The sequence below is a fragment of the Bicyclus anynana genome, chromosome 15, assembly GCF_947172395.1.
Source record: "Bicyclus anynana chromosome 15, ilBicAnyn1.1, whole genome shotgun sequence".
Taxonomy (NCBI): Eukaryota; Metazoa; Arthropoda; class Insecta; order Lepidoptera; family Nymphalidae; genus Bicyclus; species Bicyclus anynana.
The window spans coordinates 9,627,321-9,646,668 of record NC_069097.1 but is presented as its reverse complement, the minus strand read 5'-3'; the positions used below and the strand labels follow the sequence as shown (position 1 = coordinate 9,646,668).

The 19,348-nt window shown below is 36.1% G+C and overlaps 1 protein-coding gene across 3 annotated transcripts; it reads left to right on the top strand.

Annotated features, from left to right (window-relative positions):
* Positions 1-436: 436 nt before the first annotated feature.
* Positions 437-18,605, top strand: LOC112043134 (ethanolamine-phosphate cytidylyltransferase). Of its 3 annotated transcripts, XM_024078414.2 has the most exons (9): positions 437-681; positions 2,603-2,853; positions 4,429-4,495; positions 6,511-6,588; positions 7,372-7,449; positions 8,290-8,449; positions 9,868-10,056; positions 11,018-11,176; positions 11,574-18,605. In XM_024078414.2, the coding sequence occupies exons 1-9, from the start codon at positions 629-631 to the stop codon at positions 11,757-11,759; spliced, it is 1,221 nt and encodes a 406-aa protein (XP_023934182.1). In that variant the 5' UTR covers positions 437-628; the 3' UTR covers positions 11,760-18,605. The 3 variants fall into 3 exon arrangements, with proteins under 3 accessions (XP_023934182.1, XP_023934184.1, XP_023934183.1); XM_024078416.2 differs by lacking the exon at positions 7,372-7,449 and having other exon boundaries at positions 439-681; positions 8,293-8,449; XM_024078415.2 differs by lacking the exon at positions 7,372-7,449 and having other exon boundaries at positions 442-681.
* Positions 18,606-19,348: the final 743 nt, after the last annotated feature.

The window sequence follows — 19,348 nt, the reverse complement described above, 5'->3', positions numbered from 1 at the left end:
ATAATACAACTAAGTTCCCAACTCTGGGCTAAGAAAATGAAGCTCAATATTTTACCCAATAGGTAAATCATGGGTAGGATAAGGTAGGTAATAACAACAATGGTTGTTGTTATTACCTACCTTATCCTACCCATGATTTGAATCCGGAGCCTGTATTTGACTGGACGAGAGCAACGAACAACGAACCACTTGCCACTACGTAAAATCTGTCTATTATTTACAAGTACCCACTAAATCAAAAAAAAAGTCTTAACACGATTCGTTTTATAAAATAATATATTAATTTATTCGTCTAATAAAATCATACGATTCTCATACGATGAGTCACTTTCAAGATCAACACGATTCACGAAGTTCCAATTCACGCTTGAAGATTGAACTTCAATGACAATCATTCAATTTTGTCCGACTCGCCGGTACCGCTGCCAGTGCCAGTGCACTTGCCACTTGCCTTGCCTATGGCTCATTCAGTTTTTCAAATACAGAGTGTCAGTGTGAACGTCAATTGTGTTGTCATTTTGAATACCTACCCATTAAATGTGAATATTTCTAATATAAAATTTAAAATTGAACACAATCGAAACAGTTTTAGTTCTGTTTTGTTTCCATATCAAATAATACCAGGAACATGAGTGAAAATAAGGAAGATAAAAAGCAAATTCGCGTGTGGTGTGATGGATGGTAAATCAATGATTTTAAAATTTTTACGTAGTACAGTTCTAATTTGTAATTTAATAATTTCAGTGCGACGATTTCGAGAACTATATATTAATAACCTTTATGTTAATAAATACTACTTACTCTTGTGTGAAAACTGTGTAAATTTTCAATTCCAACCTTCAAAGACCGCGATTTTAAACAATTGCTGTGAATCTTTTTTAGTTCGATTTGATTGCTCCTCGTATTTTCTCGTTATGTTTCATGAGTGAAACAATACTACGGCTGATTTCCCAACATTGTTCTGGCTATAAATAGTTCATTAATACGCCGGGCCGTGTCAGTTTATTTATTTAATTTGATCACATCCAAAATATTTTTTTAATCACATTTAGAAAAAAATAGAATGTACATATAGGGCCTTTGCAAACACATAAATCCTTTTTAGAAAAGCACAGTATAGTAAGTAAAATATTAAGTAATTGGATTAAAATATAATTAAAAATAGAGGAGTAATTATATAATTTTTTTACTCAGAATATCTACCTATTTAAATCAAATTAAAGCTTTTAAATGAAACTATTGATAATCTTAATCCTACTTCACACAGATTATTATTGATTGCCATAATACAAATTGTGTCCGATTATGTGACCAAATCCAAGTCTGAGTCCTGGGGTATGATTCCCCTATCCCCTGTAACAAGTTATAGTTCAATTTGAACTTCATTTCTATGAGATGCCAAAAATAAAATGTCATTAAGGACATAGTTGCCATGGAAATGAGTGATGTCACATTGCTGTAACTTTACAGAATGCAGGGGCTTGATCCTGGCATACTTTGACTGTATCAACCCGGCTTTAATTAAAAAACTACTATAGTTTTAGTCTCAGACAGTGATATGACTGTGTTAAGAGTGTTCTGAGTTCTGCTCTATGTTTGTAACTTCCAAGCAGATATAAGGCAGTCAGTATTTGCTTGATCATTTTTTTTTATTTTTTATTCTTTACAAGTTAGCCCTTGACTACAATCTCACCTGATGGTAAGTGATGATGCAATCTAAGATGGAAGCGGGCTAACTTGGTAGGAGGAGGATGAAAATCCACACCCCTTTCGGTTTCTACATGGCATCGTACCGGAACACTAAATCACTTGGCGGTACGTCTTTGCGGGTGGTAACTAGCCACGGCCGAAGCCTCCCACCAGCAAATCTCATGATGTCTGTCCAGTTATATGAAGCAGCTCTACAGAAAATGTAGAACACTGAATATTTGAATGCTTCCACACTGTGTATAGCCTTAATTTTTTTGCATTAGATAGCTCACCTACTTAATGAACAGAATCATAATTTTATTTATTGAGCAGTTAACTGATTAGGTATGTACTTATTCCAAGCTAGGATTTGTCACTAGTTAAATATAAATTCCTAGTTTCACAAGAGAGAGAAAGTGTTGAGGAAATAAATCCAAGCCTGAAAACAATTTTTAATCAAAACAAAACTTACACATAAAGCGTTAGTTTAGTGAAAGAATTATACATCTAATTAAAGGCGTGCACAAGGTTTTTAGCTAGGGTAGGCACTGGATAAACAAATTATAAAATTTCTTCTCCCATATAATAGGTTCACAATGGGCCATCAGGATAGGCAGTGCATTTATGCATCTATAAACTGCACGCCACTGATTACAATATGTCCTGCAATGTCCTGTACTGATTAGGTACAGGTGTTAAGCCTCAAATGTCTGTCATTTGCCATGTATTGTATGGTGTTGGGTAAAATTAGAGGTTGGAATCCAGCCATGTCCTTAGCATCAGATCTTTCTGATGCTTCTTTTTGTAGCTTAGTGCTTCAACTTTCCCTTTCTTTAAGTTGCACTAAAAGTACTACATTAAAGCTATAAATAAGATATTCCTAGCAGGAAATAATAGACAATTTTTTTTTCAGTTACGACATGGTCCACTTTGGTCATGCCAATTCACTAAGACAAGCCAAAGCTCTCGGTGACGTCTTAATAGTGGGTGTACACACAGACGAGGAAATTTCAAAACACAAGGGTCCACCGGTGTTTACTCAGGAGGAGAGATACAAAATGGTTCGTGCAATAAAATGGGTGGACCAAGTGGTGGAGGGAGCACCCTACGTCACAACGTTAGAGACATTAGACAAATACCAGTGTGATTTTTGTGTGCATGGAGGTGGGATATGGTTTTTTAAAACTATTTATTGTTAAAGCATGGTCAGACCTATTTGGGTTAGATGCTTATCATAGTAATAGTAGATAGTGGTTGATTAATTAATTTATTGTTACATGTTCAAAACTTAGAAATACTACAGACTTTCAATTTTAACTACAGTTTTATGTAATCTAATTTCAATCAAAATTATTAGAAAAAGCTGACAGACACACTGTATGGTGTGAACAACATACAGAAAACTGCAGGTCTGTAGCCTTTGAAATATAATTTAATTCAAAGCTTAACATTTCATTTTACATTTATTATAAAGAAAAAATCAAACAAAAAAATTATGTGTTACATCATTGTTTATTCGTATTAAAATGTATCTCTAAAATATTTCAATTTGATACGAGATTAATAAATTTTTGATAAAGAAAAATAAAAAAAGTTTTAAAAACATTACTGAAATCTATACTCTGTACTAATATATAAAGCTGGAGAGTTTGTTTGTTTGGTTGAACGCGCTAATCTCAGGAACTACTGGTCCGATTTGAAAAATTCTTTCAGTGCTAGATAGCCCATTTATCGAGGAAGGCTATAGGCTATATTATTTCCCCATATTCCTACGGGAACGGGAACCACGCGGGTGAAACCGCGCGACGTCAGCTAGTAGTTTATATATCTAAAACTTACAACAATGTAAAAAATATAAAATATTTTTTTTATAAAAATTTGTAAAAAATATAAAATATTATTTTTCATAACAAAAAAATGTATAGAGTTGCTAACAATAGAAGCCCAATAATAATCTTTCATTCAATTGTTCTTGAATGAAAGATTGAATGAGTTGTTATTAATACAGCAATTCATATAAATTAACAGGATATAAATGTAATTTGATTACAGTTTTCATAATAATTATGTAGAGGTGATTAATAATGCATGATATTATTTTATATTTTAGAGTATTATGTAATTACATTTTTTAAGTAAAATTAGTAGCTATTTGGTAGACTGCTTAGGTACAATCAGAAATAATAACATTTAATTTAAAAAATGCTTTTTAAATTTAAAAAATGCTTTTTAAATTTAAAAATAAAATAGTTTTAGTGGTAAGGTGATATGGTATTAGTTTTTGCTTAAATAAAAAAGGAAATAACAATTAATTAAACTTAATTTAGTGTAGGTAGTAACTTACTTAACATAAAAACTCTCTGTTTGCTCCGTTAATATTAACTCAGAAAGTAGATTGGTAAAAATTATATTGATTACATTTTTTAGCATTAAAAAATCACTAAATTTGTTTTCTAGTAAGAGTATAAACTTACACTCATCTAATGTTGGCCAAATTTTAATATGTATTAACATAAACGGCTCACAATCAGTGTTTCATTGTTTTTGTGTATCGTTCAGTTGAGCTTTTTGCTTTACCTCTGATTTTTGAGCCCTAGGTGCATTCACTTAAAGCTTCTGTATTTGACCAAAACCCCTGTAATAAACAATCAGAATTTATTATTTCTATTTTGAAGTTTGTTGTAAATATGTGTTATCACATATGTTTGATTTTGATTAAAAATTAATTTCATATTGCAGATGACATCACAGTTACAGCAGACGGAATTGACACATATCATTTAGTCAAGGAGGCAGGCAGATACAAGTAAGTGTTATTAATAATTAGTAGGTATTTTTAACTAACAGTTTCACTCAGCTTGGCTCCAAAATGTAGTATGTTCCATATTCGGCTTGCTGCAGAGCTCTAGTTTCCTCTCAGAGTGAGATGGGTTAGGCCAATAGTCCACATGTCCAGCCCTATGCAGATTGGCAGACTTCACACACGCACAGAATTAAGAAGATTCTCTGGTATGCAGGTTTCCTCACGATGTTTTTCTTCAACGTTTGAGACACGTGATATTTTATTTCTTAAAATGCACACAAGTGAAAAGTTGGAGGTGCATGTCCTTTACTGGATTTGAATCCACACCCTCCGAAATTGGAGGCAGAGGTCCACTGGGCTATCACGGCTCAGTATGTTCCATTATCACCATCATATTAGGATCATTTAGAAAAAAAGTTATATTCCCTAAAAGTCCTATAACTTTACTTAATGGTGTACAATTTATCTATACTTATCATTATATATATCTTTGATTACCATCACTACTCACAGAGTTACACAAATAACGTATGAACGTGTCAAAGGTGTCTGAAGTTGGCCTCTTTGAATAATGAATATTTTGAATGTAAAAGCCCCTATACACTCACCTGGCATGGGCGGTTGATATTAGCCATGGAAGCCTGAATTTGCATTTCTTTAAAAAAAATCATATACATTTTTTTCTCCATTGGACAATATTCTATTTAAGATTTATTTATTTAAAATTCCGACAGTTATTTTAAATATCTGCATAGTGTGCACTACCCTTAACGGTGTCATAAATCCTGCTCTATGCGGAACTGTGTTTTAAGTTTAGTAGATTCACCTTTACCCCAAATAAGTAGCTATTTGATAAACTCGCAGCAGGAGCGTTTGGCGACTGTCGTTCCTTCTAACATAAAACCTGACCCTTATATATCTACTACATAACCTACCTAAGCAGCTGCTTTAGCTGTTAAAGTAATCCCTAATCTACATAAATATGTATATTGTTCATGTTACTTCCAGTGATTTAAGCTGTGCATAGATTTGTGTGGTAGCAGAACTGTTTGTGACAACTGGTCTCGAAAAGTACCAACCTACCAGTAGTTGCCAGTGAAGTAACAGGCTTACTCATTTATCTATGCCTGAGGTCAACATGTAGCCCATTGTATGCATAAATTCCATGTAGGCCCCTATAATATGTTGGTCTGTTATAGACCACGGAACATCAGGATTATTTCGTCAATTAAAAATTATCCCTGTCAATTCAAATTGTTAATATGGATAAGGACAAAGTCATTTAAATGATCAATCGATTATTTTATTTTAAATATGGGCAAATAAAAAAAAATATTCGTTACGGGTCTTAGATAGTGTAGTTAGATATACCTGGATAGGAGGGTTTACATGTGCAATTGCATTGATTACAGATTAAGTAATAAAAAAGGTGTAAGCGTTTGCGTTAATTATATACCTTGCACGTGTGACCTTAAACTTTGTACTTTTCTGTGTCTTTGTGTTACTTCTGAGATGAACGTAACAGCCCACACCCCTTTCGGTTTCTCGTTATCAACCCATATTCAGCTCACTGCTGAGTTAAGTCTCCTCTCAGAATGAGAGCGGTTAGGCGAATAGTCCACCGTGCTGGCCCAATGCGTATTGGCAGCCTTCACACACGCAGAGAATTAAGAAAATTCTCTGGTATGCAGGTTACCTCACGATGTTTTCCTTCACCGTTTGAGACACGTGATATTTATTCTACACGACACTTCGTTACGATAGTTCGACGCGATAGTTCGGTTTCTACACGACATCATATACCGGAACGCTAAATCGCTTGGCGTTACATCTTTGCAGGTAGGGTAGTAACTAGCAACGGCCGAAGCCTTCCCACCAGCCAGAACTGGACCAATTAAGAAAACCTCAATCGACCCAGCCAAGGATCGAATCCAGGACCTTCTTGTAAATCCACCGCGCATACCACTGCGCCACGGAGGCCGCTTGCATATTATTAACTAACATATTGTCTGTTTCAGAGAAGTGATGCGGACCGCCGGCGTGTCGACCACAGATCTGGTTGGGAGGATGTTGCTACTGACACGGGAGCATTTCAAGTAATATCTTTGCACATAAATATAGCTATTTCCTCTAAACAAACAATAAATGATTAACTTGTAAAACATTTTGGGGAACAAACCTGAATAAATCATCATCATTATCAAATCAGCCGATGCACGTCCACTGCAGGACATAGGCCTTTTGTAGGGACTTCCGAACATCACGATACTGAGCCACCTGCATCCAGCGAATCCCTGCGACTCGCTTGATGTCGTCAGACCACCTGGTTTTCGGCCAACACTGCGCTTACACTGCTCAGACGTTGACAGACATAGGCCGCGCCCGGCCAGTATTTGCGGAAAGAATATTTTGTCTGTGCGGTTCATGTCTGTAGTATCCTTTTCACAAATGACAATAAGACCGCCATTACCATGACAATGAGCCATTAGGACTTTAGCGCCACGTCTGGGGGACTTCTTTCATGAAAAGGACTTTGTCTCTAGCTACCTGCTGGGCAGTGTGAATAGACGGTGTCTGTGGGTGTCTGCCACGATACTTGTCTGTGACGCACTGTGTCTGTAGATATAAACGTTTAAACGTTATGCTTCGGCGTTTCATATTCGAAGTGCTAAAGTGTGGAATGCCCTTACGATTCCACCTACAATAAAAACACCTTTAAGGTAACAGTGAATAGGCACTTTCTAGGCAAGCGCGTCTCTAGATTACATCATTGCATTTCATCAGGCATGATTGTCATGTTTTTGTCAACCCTATTGGCCATAAAAAAAATCATATTAACCATAAACCAAAGAAAGATTAAAAAATAATAAAATTTTTAGGTTACTTCACGAACGTGGAAAATGCGAGACGAAAAAGAAACTTTTATCTATCATCTCAAATGGAACCACGTTGAATAAGTATATAATTAATATCAATATACCTATATATTATTTTGAAATTTTATATTTGAAAAAAAAAAGAAACCTTATTAAGGATATTTTAACTAAAATATTACCCCCGTGTGTTCAAAATTACTTTGCAAAATAAGATAAATTGTAGAATAATAGGACATTACTATATTTATTACGAGAATTAAATACGTTAATTACAGGCACTAAAAGATAATTAACCTGTAACGTAATAAGCGTAATTCCGTAGTCTCTTGATGTATAAATGCAACAGAATATTAAGACGTTTAAAACGAGTAGAATAAAAATAAACGAATACGAAAGGTAATTTTATTGTTTTTATTTTGCTACTAGCGGACGCCCGCGACTTCGCGTGGAAATCGATGTGAACTTTTAACCCTATTTCACCCCTTTCTATTGATATTTTCGCATGTTTCATAAATAACAAGCTGACGCTGCGTGGTTTCACCCGCGTGGTTCCCGTTCCCGTAGGAATACATATTAAAAAATGTAAATGGGAAAAGCCTTCCTCGATAAATGAGCTATCTAATACTGAAATAATTTTTCAAATTATACCAGTGGTTCCTGAGATTAGCGCGTTCAAACATACAAACGCTTCAGCTTATTTATTATAATATTAGGTAGTTCATAGTTACCCCCGTATTGTCACAGAAACAAGGCGGATGAAACCGCGAGGCGTCTGCTAGTAAATAATAGCTATCTCGTTGGTCCAGTGCTTGAGTACTTAGCCTAGATTCTAGGCTGATGCTTAAATTGTTAGACGTTGTCAAGTATCAATCAAAAAATCTAGCGATACTGGTAAGACTTAAGGCGTGCTATAATTTTCAGGAGAGGTGACAAAGAGTACACAGTTGCACTGGAGCACTCGTCAAATCTCGGCACCGATTCCACCGCTCGGTCGCCTTACACAGGGTGCTCGCAGTTCTTGCCCACCACACAGAAGATCATACAGTTCAGCAGTGGGCTCTCACCTAAACCTTCGGACAGAGTAAGTATCACATAAACTACACACACTCATGTACGTACGTACGAACGCAAGTACGCCCGCACACGCACGCAACCACGCACGCACGTATGCACACATCACACGCACGTACCCCCGCACGCCCGCAAACGCACGTACGACCGCACGCCCGCACGCTCGCACACGCAGGCATGCACGAATGTACACACCACACGAACGTACGCCCGCACACGCACAGAAGCACGCACGCACGTATGCACGCACGCACATATGCACACACCACACGCCCGTACGTATGCATACGCACGCGCGTATGCACACACGCACATATTCTATTTGCTATTTTGTAAACTTTCTTATTTGTTTGTTTTAAGTACAAAACAGATTCGACGGACTTCGTATAGTTAATCTTTTAGGCTAGTCAAAAACGGATTTTACTTAAGAATTAGCTGTAAACTCTTATACCCTTTTATTTTAGTGTTCTGAATGTTATGACAAAAATTGTAGAGTCATAAAATTGGCGAAAAATTATATAAAAAAAAAAAATATGCCCAATATATTCATAAGGCAGAAGTTAGAGAACCCGCACTACATACTTCCGTAGTAAATAAGGCACTATACATGTAGTTATAATAATTATTTTACTTTGGTTATTCATCATGGTTAAATCGTGATTTTAATATTCACAGAGGTCAAATGTATTACGTTTAAGTTTTTTCACGCTTCGTCAAACATTTAATATTTAAATATGTATTTGTAAAAGATTTTATCTTGATATTTCCTGTTTTTGAATATTAACCTTGTGTAAAATTCTTACAATGTTTTGTTGGACTTTAATTCTTCTAACGGTAATGGGAAATAATTAAGGTGCAGCACACGAAAAAAACGCACGTCAATAGGTATATTTATATATTAACCAACTTTAAAAAGAAGGTCCCTCATTGTGTGTATGTTTGTATATCATGATTTAAAAAAAAATTTCTGACCCGATTTAGTTTTTTTTCTTTGTGTATTAATTACGCGAACGACACCCGCGACGTCGTTCGCGTAATTATTTTTTTTTTACATATCCCACAGGTAACATGGGTGTTTACGGGATAAAAAGTAGCCTATGTGTTAATCCTTGATATAATCTATATCCATCCCAAATTTTATCCAAATCGGTTTTGTAGCTACGGCGTAAAGGAGGAACAAACATACTTACACACAAGCTTTCGCTTTTATAATATAAGTGTGATAACATAGATTTATAACACATAGATAGTGTGTCGTCGCAGGATCCTACGCGGACCCTAAATCGCGTAAGCCATTTTATGAACCCCGAAATGAGAGCCCTTGACGCTACGCTTGCGTGGTTTGCGATTGGAACTTTGGAGTGAAAAATTGTTAGGTGTGGGTCTATACATTATTAGTCTAAGTGTGATTATAATTTTTAATTTCAGGTGGTTTACGTAGCGGGGGCGTTCGATCTCTTCCACGTGGGGCACTTAGACTTCCTGGAGGCGGCGCACGCGCAGGGCGATTTCCTGATCGTGGGTCTACACACTGACCTGGAAGTGAACCGGTACAAGGGCTCCAACTACCCCATCATGAACCTCCACGAGCGGGTGCTGTCTGTACTTGCTTGCAAGGTATGCTAATAATACACTATCCATACTTCCGTACTAGTATTATGAATGTGAAAATGTGTGTGTCTGTCAGATTGTTTGTCCGTTTTTCACGGCAAAACGGAGCGACGAATTGGCGTGAATTGACAAGTGGAGATAGTTTAAAGGATGGAGTGACATAATTAAGGCTACTTTTGTCTTTTTTTAACCCCCCACTTTCCTAAAATGGGGGGGTGGAAGGGTAGGTTAGAGTAGGGATAGACGAGCACATAAGTCAATGCGAAGCTTGAACGCTTCCGCTAGTTTTTTAATAAAACGTTTTTTTGACTCTTAAAAACTGGATTTGGATAGCTGTTTTTTTAGCTGTTCATGCAGGATTCTACCAAAAGATAGGCATATAAAATACAAGATTCACAACACGGGTTAGCAGCCTTAAGAGATATAGTTGGAAAAAAAAATTATGACGTTTCCGAACATCACGTTAAGCTGCGCAATACAAGATTTTAGGTGCCAGCCGCAATGTCAAGGGGCGGCAGCAGGGTATCATTTCACGCGTGCCTACCACCCACCCGCCGTCCCCTCTCGCGACTTGACTTTATGTATGATCTGCTAGTAACGACTACCGCAGCTCATTTCGGATACGTGATAAAGATTGCATCCGACTATAACAAAGGTGATACATATTATATTGCTATAGATTCAAATAATTGAAATCTATATTTTTAATTAGGAGGTTTCGTTATTTACAGTCATTTAATTTGTATTGATGATGACAATGAACCGTTTTAATTTTAATAATCACACTTCATATTAATGCCCCGTTAGTCCACTATTTAGCACATGTAGCTTCGGATTCCGAGTCAAAGTGAAATTTAAAGTGATGTTTCACTATAAAATCAGAATTTTTATAGTCAAACATCACTTTAAGCATATCCTCTATATAATAGGCAGGTGATGATGATGATGATTTTGTTTAAATTTCCAGTATGTCCATGAGGTAGTGATTGGCGCGCCGTACAGTGTGACAGCTGATCTCATGGAGCACTTCAAGGTGCAGGTGGTGTGCCATGGGGTCACGCCCATACCGCGCGACGCCGACGGCTCGGACCCCTACCAAGTGCCCAAACAACGAGGCTGCTTTAAGGTAAGCCTTTACGATCCTGAAAACACACGTCTCTAGCACCATGACAATCATCATGAGGAGGAACAATGCATTTTTCGGGCATCTGCAAAGTGGATCCCTCTGAGTTTCCTAGGTTGATCCTGAAGGTAAGGTACGTGCTCCAGGAAGACAGCGAAGAAACTGGATGGATGATGTTAAAGAGTGGACCAAGTTAATCTACACACGGCATGAAAATATTCCAAAAAATTTTAGAGTTTTCTACCCATGACCGCCAAACGCAGTGATGATCCTGACGAGTACACAAAGACCGACAATGCTTTCCGAACAACCCCCACAAATTTCTTCTTCTCGTAGAATATCTACTGCTTATAATGTACTCTAATCTCTATTATTTTATTCAAACGAGCGTTTGTTACAGGCATTGAATTCTGGCAACACCATGACCACAGAGGATATAGTACAGCGAATAATTCGCCACAGACTAGAATTCGAAGAGCGGAATACGCGCAAAGAGCAAAAGGAACGGATCGTTTTGAAAGCGCTACAGAAGGAGCATATCAAACAAAATGGCAACTGTGAAGGTGTCAAAGGGTACGCGGCTTAGTCGATTTTTTTTTAAATAATATAAAACCACAGACTTATGGAAAAAGATGGATGGACCTCGCAAAAAAAAAAAGTGTTCATTGAATTAAATAAACCCAGTCGGTCTGTGTTTTAAACATAATATAAAATAATCCAGGATCTGGGGAACATTTTTACAATCAACTCAAAATCAAATGAAAACTTTAAAGCATATGTTCCTTGAATATCTTTGTCTTGGTGAGATTTTTCCCCAACTTTTTTCTTCACAAAAAATCTCGATAGCACTACAGAGATAAGAGCATAAACAAAATGTGTGTATCATTCTTACTGGTTTAATACATACATGAATAAGTAAGTCATAATCTCTTAGAATTACTTTGTGGTATGTTATTGATAGAGCTAGCCATTGACCTCTTATAATAAAAGGATGTAGAAAATTTCACTTAGAACTGGCCAATTTTGCTTTGACAGTTTTAGAAATATTAGTAAAGAAAATTATACCTAAAGGCCTTTAAATATAATCCAATCCAATAATTTTATTCAATAAAATCTCAAATTCAGAGCAAAATCAACTTTTAATTTTTTTTTTTTTATATATAAAATTTAGCAAAATTAAGGTTTAATTTTAAGGTTGAATTTGCAAATGCGACTATTTGAATTGAGTGAAATTGTGCTTGGCACTCATTGAGTGGGGATGTTTTTTGGTTGCTGATTGGGCATCCACTAAAAAGTGAATACATCCATCCATCGATCTCCTATTAAAAAATAGGATATCAATGGATCTAGCACAAAATATTTTTGGTAAAGGAGTTGGGCTTCTTATTAAGATGAATGTACTCACGGAAAATTAACTTCAATCAATTGTAAATCTGTTCTCCGGATCTCAGACTAATAGCCTGACGAGAAATATAAACTCCTTGTCTGGGGTCGCCACAGACTTGCATTACAACCTTAGTATGCTAGTAAGAAATTAAGCAAGATGGCGTGGTTTTCTCTGGTCAGGTTATAATTACAATTTTTCGTCTTATCATGATATAGTACATGTTTGTCGTAAATGTTATTTATAAATATTATTGTGAATATTGTGTATTGTTGTCGTGTCATTGAGACTTTACTGTTACATAGAATAGATTATTTCCGGATATTCGGATACTCTGGCACTATTAGTCGTTAAGGCTTGTTCACATTGTTCTAGTAACTGGACTCTGTTGTTTCGTTTGTATTAACTTCGTAACAAATATCATTTAATATATTATTCAGGTAATTTTTAAACTAAATACAGACAGAAAAACATTGATGTTATTTTTTGAATGGTTAGATTGCAATGCTATTGGAATAATGTGATCTAGCTATAAAGTAGTTTAAAGTGATTTCTATTATAAACAATGGTGCTTATTCGGCGGTATAGTAACATTTTAACTAAAGCATTTTTATTTACTCTGAGGGTACACTTATCACATCACATCACACATCCTACTAATGTGTCTGCTTGAGACAAAGTTGTTATAGTGTCAATCAAATATCCCATACCTTTCAAACTGAAATAGCGGTTTCCCAGTAGGCTTAACATTCAACCAACGATTTATTTTGTGAGATAAATATACAAATATAAAGTAAGAGACTGGGAGTACACAGCTGCCATTGGTCGACATTTCTTTATTTATTTTCATGAGATATGTCGTTAGTTGTTTACTAGGCCTACCAATGAGTAGACGAGAGCTCTACTAATCTCAGACGCATATAAAAAAGAATGTTCTTTTAACAATGTTGACTCTTAATATGTTTATTTATTAAAATGCAACCGAATTTGCACCTATTGTATTAATAATAAATAATGGCAATCATAATTTTAATAGTCAAAATGTAATATTATTAATATCGTGAAATAAATGTGTAGATAAATTTCTTATAAATCACTCATTTATTCATTCATACAATGTAATATGTATTGTCATATATTACATGTGAAATAGCCGTAAATATAATTAAGCGTACCAGGCTGGCCTGGTGATTTAGTTGCTTAGTTAACATTGACGAGTTAGGATGGACGGGTCGGCAAAGTGGTATTCACATATCGTCCCCGTTCCATATGCAGCGACCTTTGATGTAATCTCAAAATTCAAAATTCATTTATTTCAAGTAGGCTCAGTTTACAAGCACTTTTGATACGTCAGATGACTATTTGTAAAGATTCTACCACCGGTTCGGAAGGCAGATTCTGCTGAGAAGAAACCGGCAAGAAACTCAACAGTTGCTCTTTTAAAAAATATCATACAATATACAAATTCATGACAACGTTACAATTTCTGATAGTTTTATTTCCTGTGTGAAGGTGGAAGCTGCTCCAACGGCCTCCAAGCATCTTTATTATTACTGATGGTGTAGTAACCTCGACAGAGTAAATGTTTTTAAACACATTGCTTAAAGCTACGCATTGGCAGGCATCTCTCTCCCTAGTCCTAGTCATATCATAACAGGGGCCTTACCACAAGCTCTTAAATCCGTAGCGATTCCATAATGTTTCGACTACCATTAAGGTTATTGCAGGATTGTTTGGTATAGCGATTTTGGACGTCACCAACTATTTGATTCACTCACTTAGATAACATTACTTACGCCCTTGAATAAGATGATTTTGTAAAAGGTTGTGGTGAGTCCCCATGCAAACATTCCAAAAACAATATTATTCTAGCCTCAGGGAAGTTTCAGGGCCTTTATAAGAACTCAACTGGTAGGCACAGTAGGTAGCAAGTAACATAATTAATCGGCGCTGCGATGTTGAAATTTCAGTTTAAGGGTTTCTGTTGTGTCATTTGATGATATTTGGTCATTCATTGTTAAAGTGGAGCAAATATTTTTTTCTTAATTGTACTAGCCAAATTTCATTGATGTTTGTTACTTCTGTTAATGGATAATAAACCGTTAACCAATTCATAAACATATTATTATGCAAAAACATGTTTAATAAAAACAATATACATAGAGATAATTTATTTTTACAATGAACGACATATTATTATATTAAGTTTTTTTGAAATCGTTGTTGACGATGTGTTATGTGCTGTGCTTTCCTAGATGTGCAATTGATATGAAAGCCCATTTACAATAGCATAGGTGTTCGTCGACCACGTGTAGTAAAGTATGCGACAAACTTCGATTCCGATCTGATATTGCAACACGCTAAACTGCACAACTATTATATTGTGGGAAGGTGGAGGGAACTAGGCCACGCGGAAGGTCACCCATGCAATGGACCGACCAGATTAAATCTGCTGTAGGCGGTCCCTTGCATGAATGTACGCGACTCACTACACAAAGGGAGAAGTGGCGAATGCTCGTGAGGCGTATTACATCTGCCTCCAACACGTCCTAAAGACCACGACCGCTCTGTCAAGAGCGCAGCGACAAAGAAGAAGAAGATTATATTGTAGCCCCGATGGGATGTACATAACCTGGCTTATGTTCTGAGAGGCTTCGAAATTTGACGCATATTAAATGTGGCGCATGAATTGCGTTGTGACGTAACACTTTGCAGATCTAAAATGCAACCGACGCCATGCCACGTAAAGACAAAATGTCGAATGAGCGGCGGCTCTCTTTCGGCGTCCTATCGCAACGAACGAGAGAGCGATATTTCCAATTCCGCTGTATCAAAAATCAACGCACGAACCCTCAGACTAATTGCATAAGGACCTGCCTCGCTAGAGGCTACTGTTCTGCCAAAGTGTATGATCAACGATGTAATGCGATTATATATAGTGTCTAGAATCGATGTTTCATAGTTGTAATCGTTTTCGTCGGTTAAAGAGCTCCTAAAAATACCTGTTTGTGTAGTTGAATTGAATGATCTAACAAAACGATCAACAACTACCTGATCTGAGCCCATTTTTCTCAAAAAATGACACAATTTTGTTTGTGATGTTGAGTGCGATACTAGTCCTTATGCCCTTACTCTGAGCACGAGCCACATGTGTAGATTTCATCTTCCTCACTCATATCAATATATTTCAATACATGTAGTGGAATATTGCGCTTATTCAACGTAATAGATATCCGTATAATGCCGTTTGTCGCTTTGTTCTGCCTAACGTGAATATGCAACAAGTTGTTGCCTTCTTCATTTTCAAATTCTAAAGTTAGCTAGCTAGCTGTAGAGAGTTTTCAGAGCTTTTTAAGCATGTACCTAAAATGGCAGTTGTTCAGATCTCACAGTACAACCTGTCAACAGTGAAGGAGTGCTTTCTGATTCCAGTTCGTGTAGGAGCACTATTATCTTTGTAATAATAAGTCATATTGTCGGCGTTGGTTCGTCGCTATTGGTTGACATGTCATGGGTCGAATGTTAGGCCAACTGAACAGGCGTCGCGTGGCCAGTCGCAATGAACACCTATGCTGAAGAGACTCCTTTGGACAGGCTGTAGGATAAACACATTGTAAGTTACGAGTACAATTATCACATCCTCATATTTAAGCATCACATTACATGAGAAAAGTTAATAATATTAAAAAAATTACTCATACATCACATAACATAATGAAAATTAAAATATTTTGACGTATACATACTAAAAGTTAAAATGATAATGAAAGTTAAAATTAAAATATTTTGACTTGAACATATTTAAAATAAAAAAATTTGAACAATCCCCGACAGTAAATAATATTTATAGAAATACCCCATTTTTGGCTTAATCCATTTTTATTGTATAGCTAAAAACTTTGCCCCAAAATCAATTTTTAATTAAAAAAACCGTGTCTAAATCGATACATCCGATGTCATAAATAGATTAACATACACCGTACATTACTCATGGCACTTACAAAACTCCTCTTTTGCGTCGGGGTTTAATATAACATAATTTAACGTGAATTTTATCAAAAAAATAAATTTAAAATAACTATGTAAATAATATTAATATAATCAAAACGAAAAACGAATAATAAAAAATAATAATATTCAAAGATTCATGACTTTGCAAATAGTTTATTTATATGTAGTTTATAGATTTTTGAAGCCATGTAAATCTTGAATATTGTTTGACCCAATTCTTATTCATTTATTTATTTGATTATTTTTGTGAAATTCTTGTACAGTTACATACTTAAAACAAACAATATATGTATATGTATTATGTATAGTTAATTTAAATTCTTGTATTTAAATGCATTTCATAGACATTATAATTTTCATTCCAAAATAGATGCAGCTATCATTCAAATTTTTTAATAATTACAAGTAATTTAGTATTTTCTAATTTTCTTATCATTATTATTTTGTAATTTCTGTATTCTTTTTGTTTTATACTAGCGGACGCCCGCGACTTCGTCCGCGTAAATTTCGATGTCAACTTTACTACTACCCCTACCCTACCCTACCCCTACCCTACCCTACCCCTACCCTACCCTACCCCTACCCTACCCTACCCCTACCCTACCACTACCCCAACCCCAACCCTACCCTACCACTACATCTACCCTACCCCTTCCCTACCCCTACCTCCCACCCTACCCCTACCCTACCCCAAACCTACTCCTACCCTACCCCTACCTTACCTACACCCTACCCCCATCCTACCCCTACCCTCCCCGTACCCTATCCTTTCCTACCCCTATCACACCCGTACCCCTATCTCACGCCTATCCTACCCCTACCCTACCACTTCCCTATCCTACCCGTACCTCTACCCTACCACTACCCTACCTCTACCCCTACCCTAAACCCGGCCCTAAACCTACACTACCCCTACGCTTCCCTACCCGTACCCTACCCTACCCTGTAACTTCTCTATCTTACTCCTACCCTTAGCAAAATCGGTCCAGTCCTTCGAGAGTAGTGGTATGACCAAGAGCAATAGAGACTTCTATGCTAATAATATAAAGAGGTAAAGTTCGTGTGGACTACTGGACCGATTTGGAAAATTGTTTTACCAATAGAAAGCTACGTTATTTGCGAGTGTCATAGGCTATGTTTGATCCCCATATTCACATAGGAACGGGAACTACGTAAATGAAAGCGCCGGGCGTCATATAGCGGAATTTCTGCGTCTTTTAGAAATTTTGTATTATCTCCGAAAATATTTAAGTAATTAACATACTGTAAAGGGCAAATCTTATCTCCATAATATCCTTGTGATTATTAAATAATTTATTTTAATAAGGATTAAAGTTTAGTAGTATAAATAATGACGTAAACCTAAGTATATAAAATTAATAATTTTTAAAACACAAAAGGTACTATATCTGCTAATATATAGAAGATAGATATATGGTGTCGCGGACTTTTTTGTAGAACTTTTAAAGATACATAAAGTCTCCATACATTAATTTCAATTTTACACAATAGTTAAGGCAACGCATGCGAATAAGTCTGTTTAAGAGGATTTTCAGTCCGACCTGTATGACAAAAACTGTGATAACTCGGCTAATATATATGATACCAATATAAAATATAGCCTATAGCACTCCCCGATAATGTAGCATTCTACTGGTGAAAGAATTTTTAAAATCGGACCAGTAGTTCCGAAGATTACCCCATTTAAAAAATGTGACAAACTTACAAACTTTACCTCTTTATAATATTAGTATAGATATAGATTTAAAAATTTAACAGTCTCATTATTTTTACTGTATAAAAACCATGTTTGTTGAAACTTAAATGTCTATAAATTATTCTCAGCATTATTAAACATTTACAAAATTGTATAATAGGTAGTTGTTTAATTTTGTGTACAAAGTTTACGTATTTTTTTTATTTATTTTAGAAATTATTATATTTACCCTGTGAATCAAATAAATAATAAATAATATGTAATAGTTTTGTGCGTTAAAATATACCTAATATAATAAATTATGATTGTAAAGATGAAAATTGCTTTTTTTTTTATAAAATGTATCCCATCCCGCCAAAAACATTTTCATACCAAGTAATGAGAATTTGAAAGCATTTTGTTTGCACTAAAAAGTTAGTGGCAACTTCCTTCGTAACACTCCCAATGGGGCGCACGGGCCGGGGGGCGTGCGCCCGCGCGATGAATGAAAAACCCAGGACTGGTACACCTCGTTCTTTCCCCTCCGTGACCCGCATATCATGGGAGTGTCATCAACGAACCTGCCAGATTAGTTTCTAGTGGTGTGCGCGGTGGATTTAGAAGATTGAGGTTTGATACCCGGGTAGGCCGATTGAGGTTTTCTTAGTTGGTCCAGGTCTGGTTGGTGGAAGGCTTCGGCCGTGTCTAGTTACCACCAAAGAGTAAATTAATATATAGATAGTTACCACCCTACCGACAAAGATATATCGCCAAGCGATTTAGCGTTCCTGTACGATGTCGTGTCGAAACCGTGTGGATTTTCACCCTACTCCTAACAAGTTAGTCCGTTTGCATCTTAGATTACATCATCACTTACTATCAGGTGAGATTTTAATCAAGGGCTAACATGTAGAGATTAAAAAAAAAATGGTATTTGAGTACGACGCCGCGTAGAATACGTCACGCCTGACTGCATCGTCAATTTAATCAAAATCGTCAAAATAAAATCATCCAGATGTGATTTTAGTCAAGGGCTAACGTGTCATTGAATAAAACATCCATTAGAAAGCTCACAGCTTTAGTG

What these genes read in the sequence shown, in the direction of transcription:
- LOC112043134 (XM_024078414.2), top strand. Translation starts at nt 629, where the DNA reads ATGAGTGAAAATAAGGAAGATAAAAAGCAAATTCGCGTGTGGTGTGAT. An exon ending in CTGACACGGGAGCATTTCAA is followed by an intron (nt 6,589 to 7,371) that starts GTAATATCTTTG and finishes TAAAATTTTTAG; the next exon opens with GTTACTTCACGAACGTGGAA. An exon ending in AACAACGAGGCTGCTTTAAG is followed by an intron (nt 11,177 to 11,573) that starts GTAAGCCTTTAC and finishes CGTTTGTTACAG; the next exon opens with GCATTGAATTCTGGCAACAC.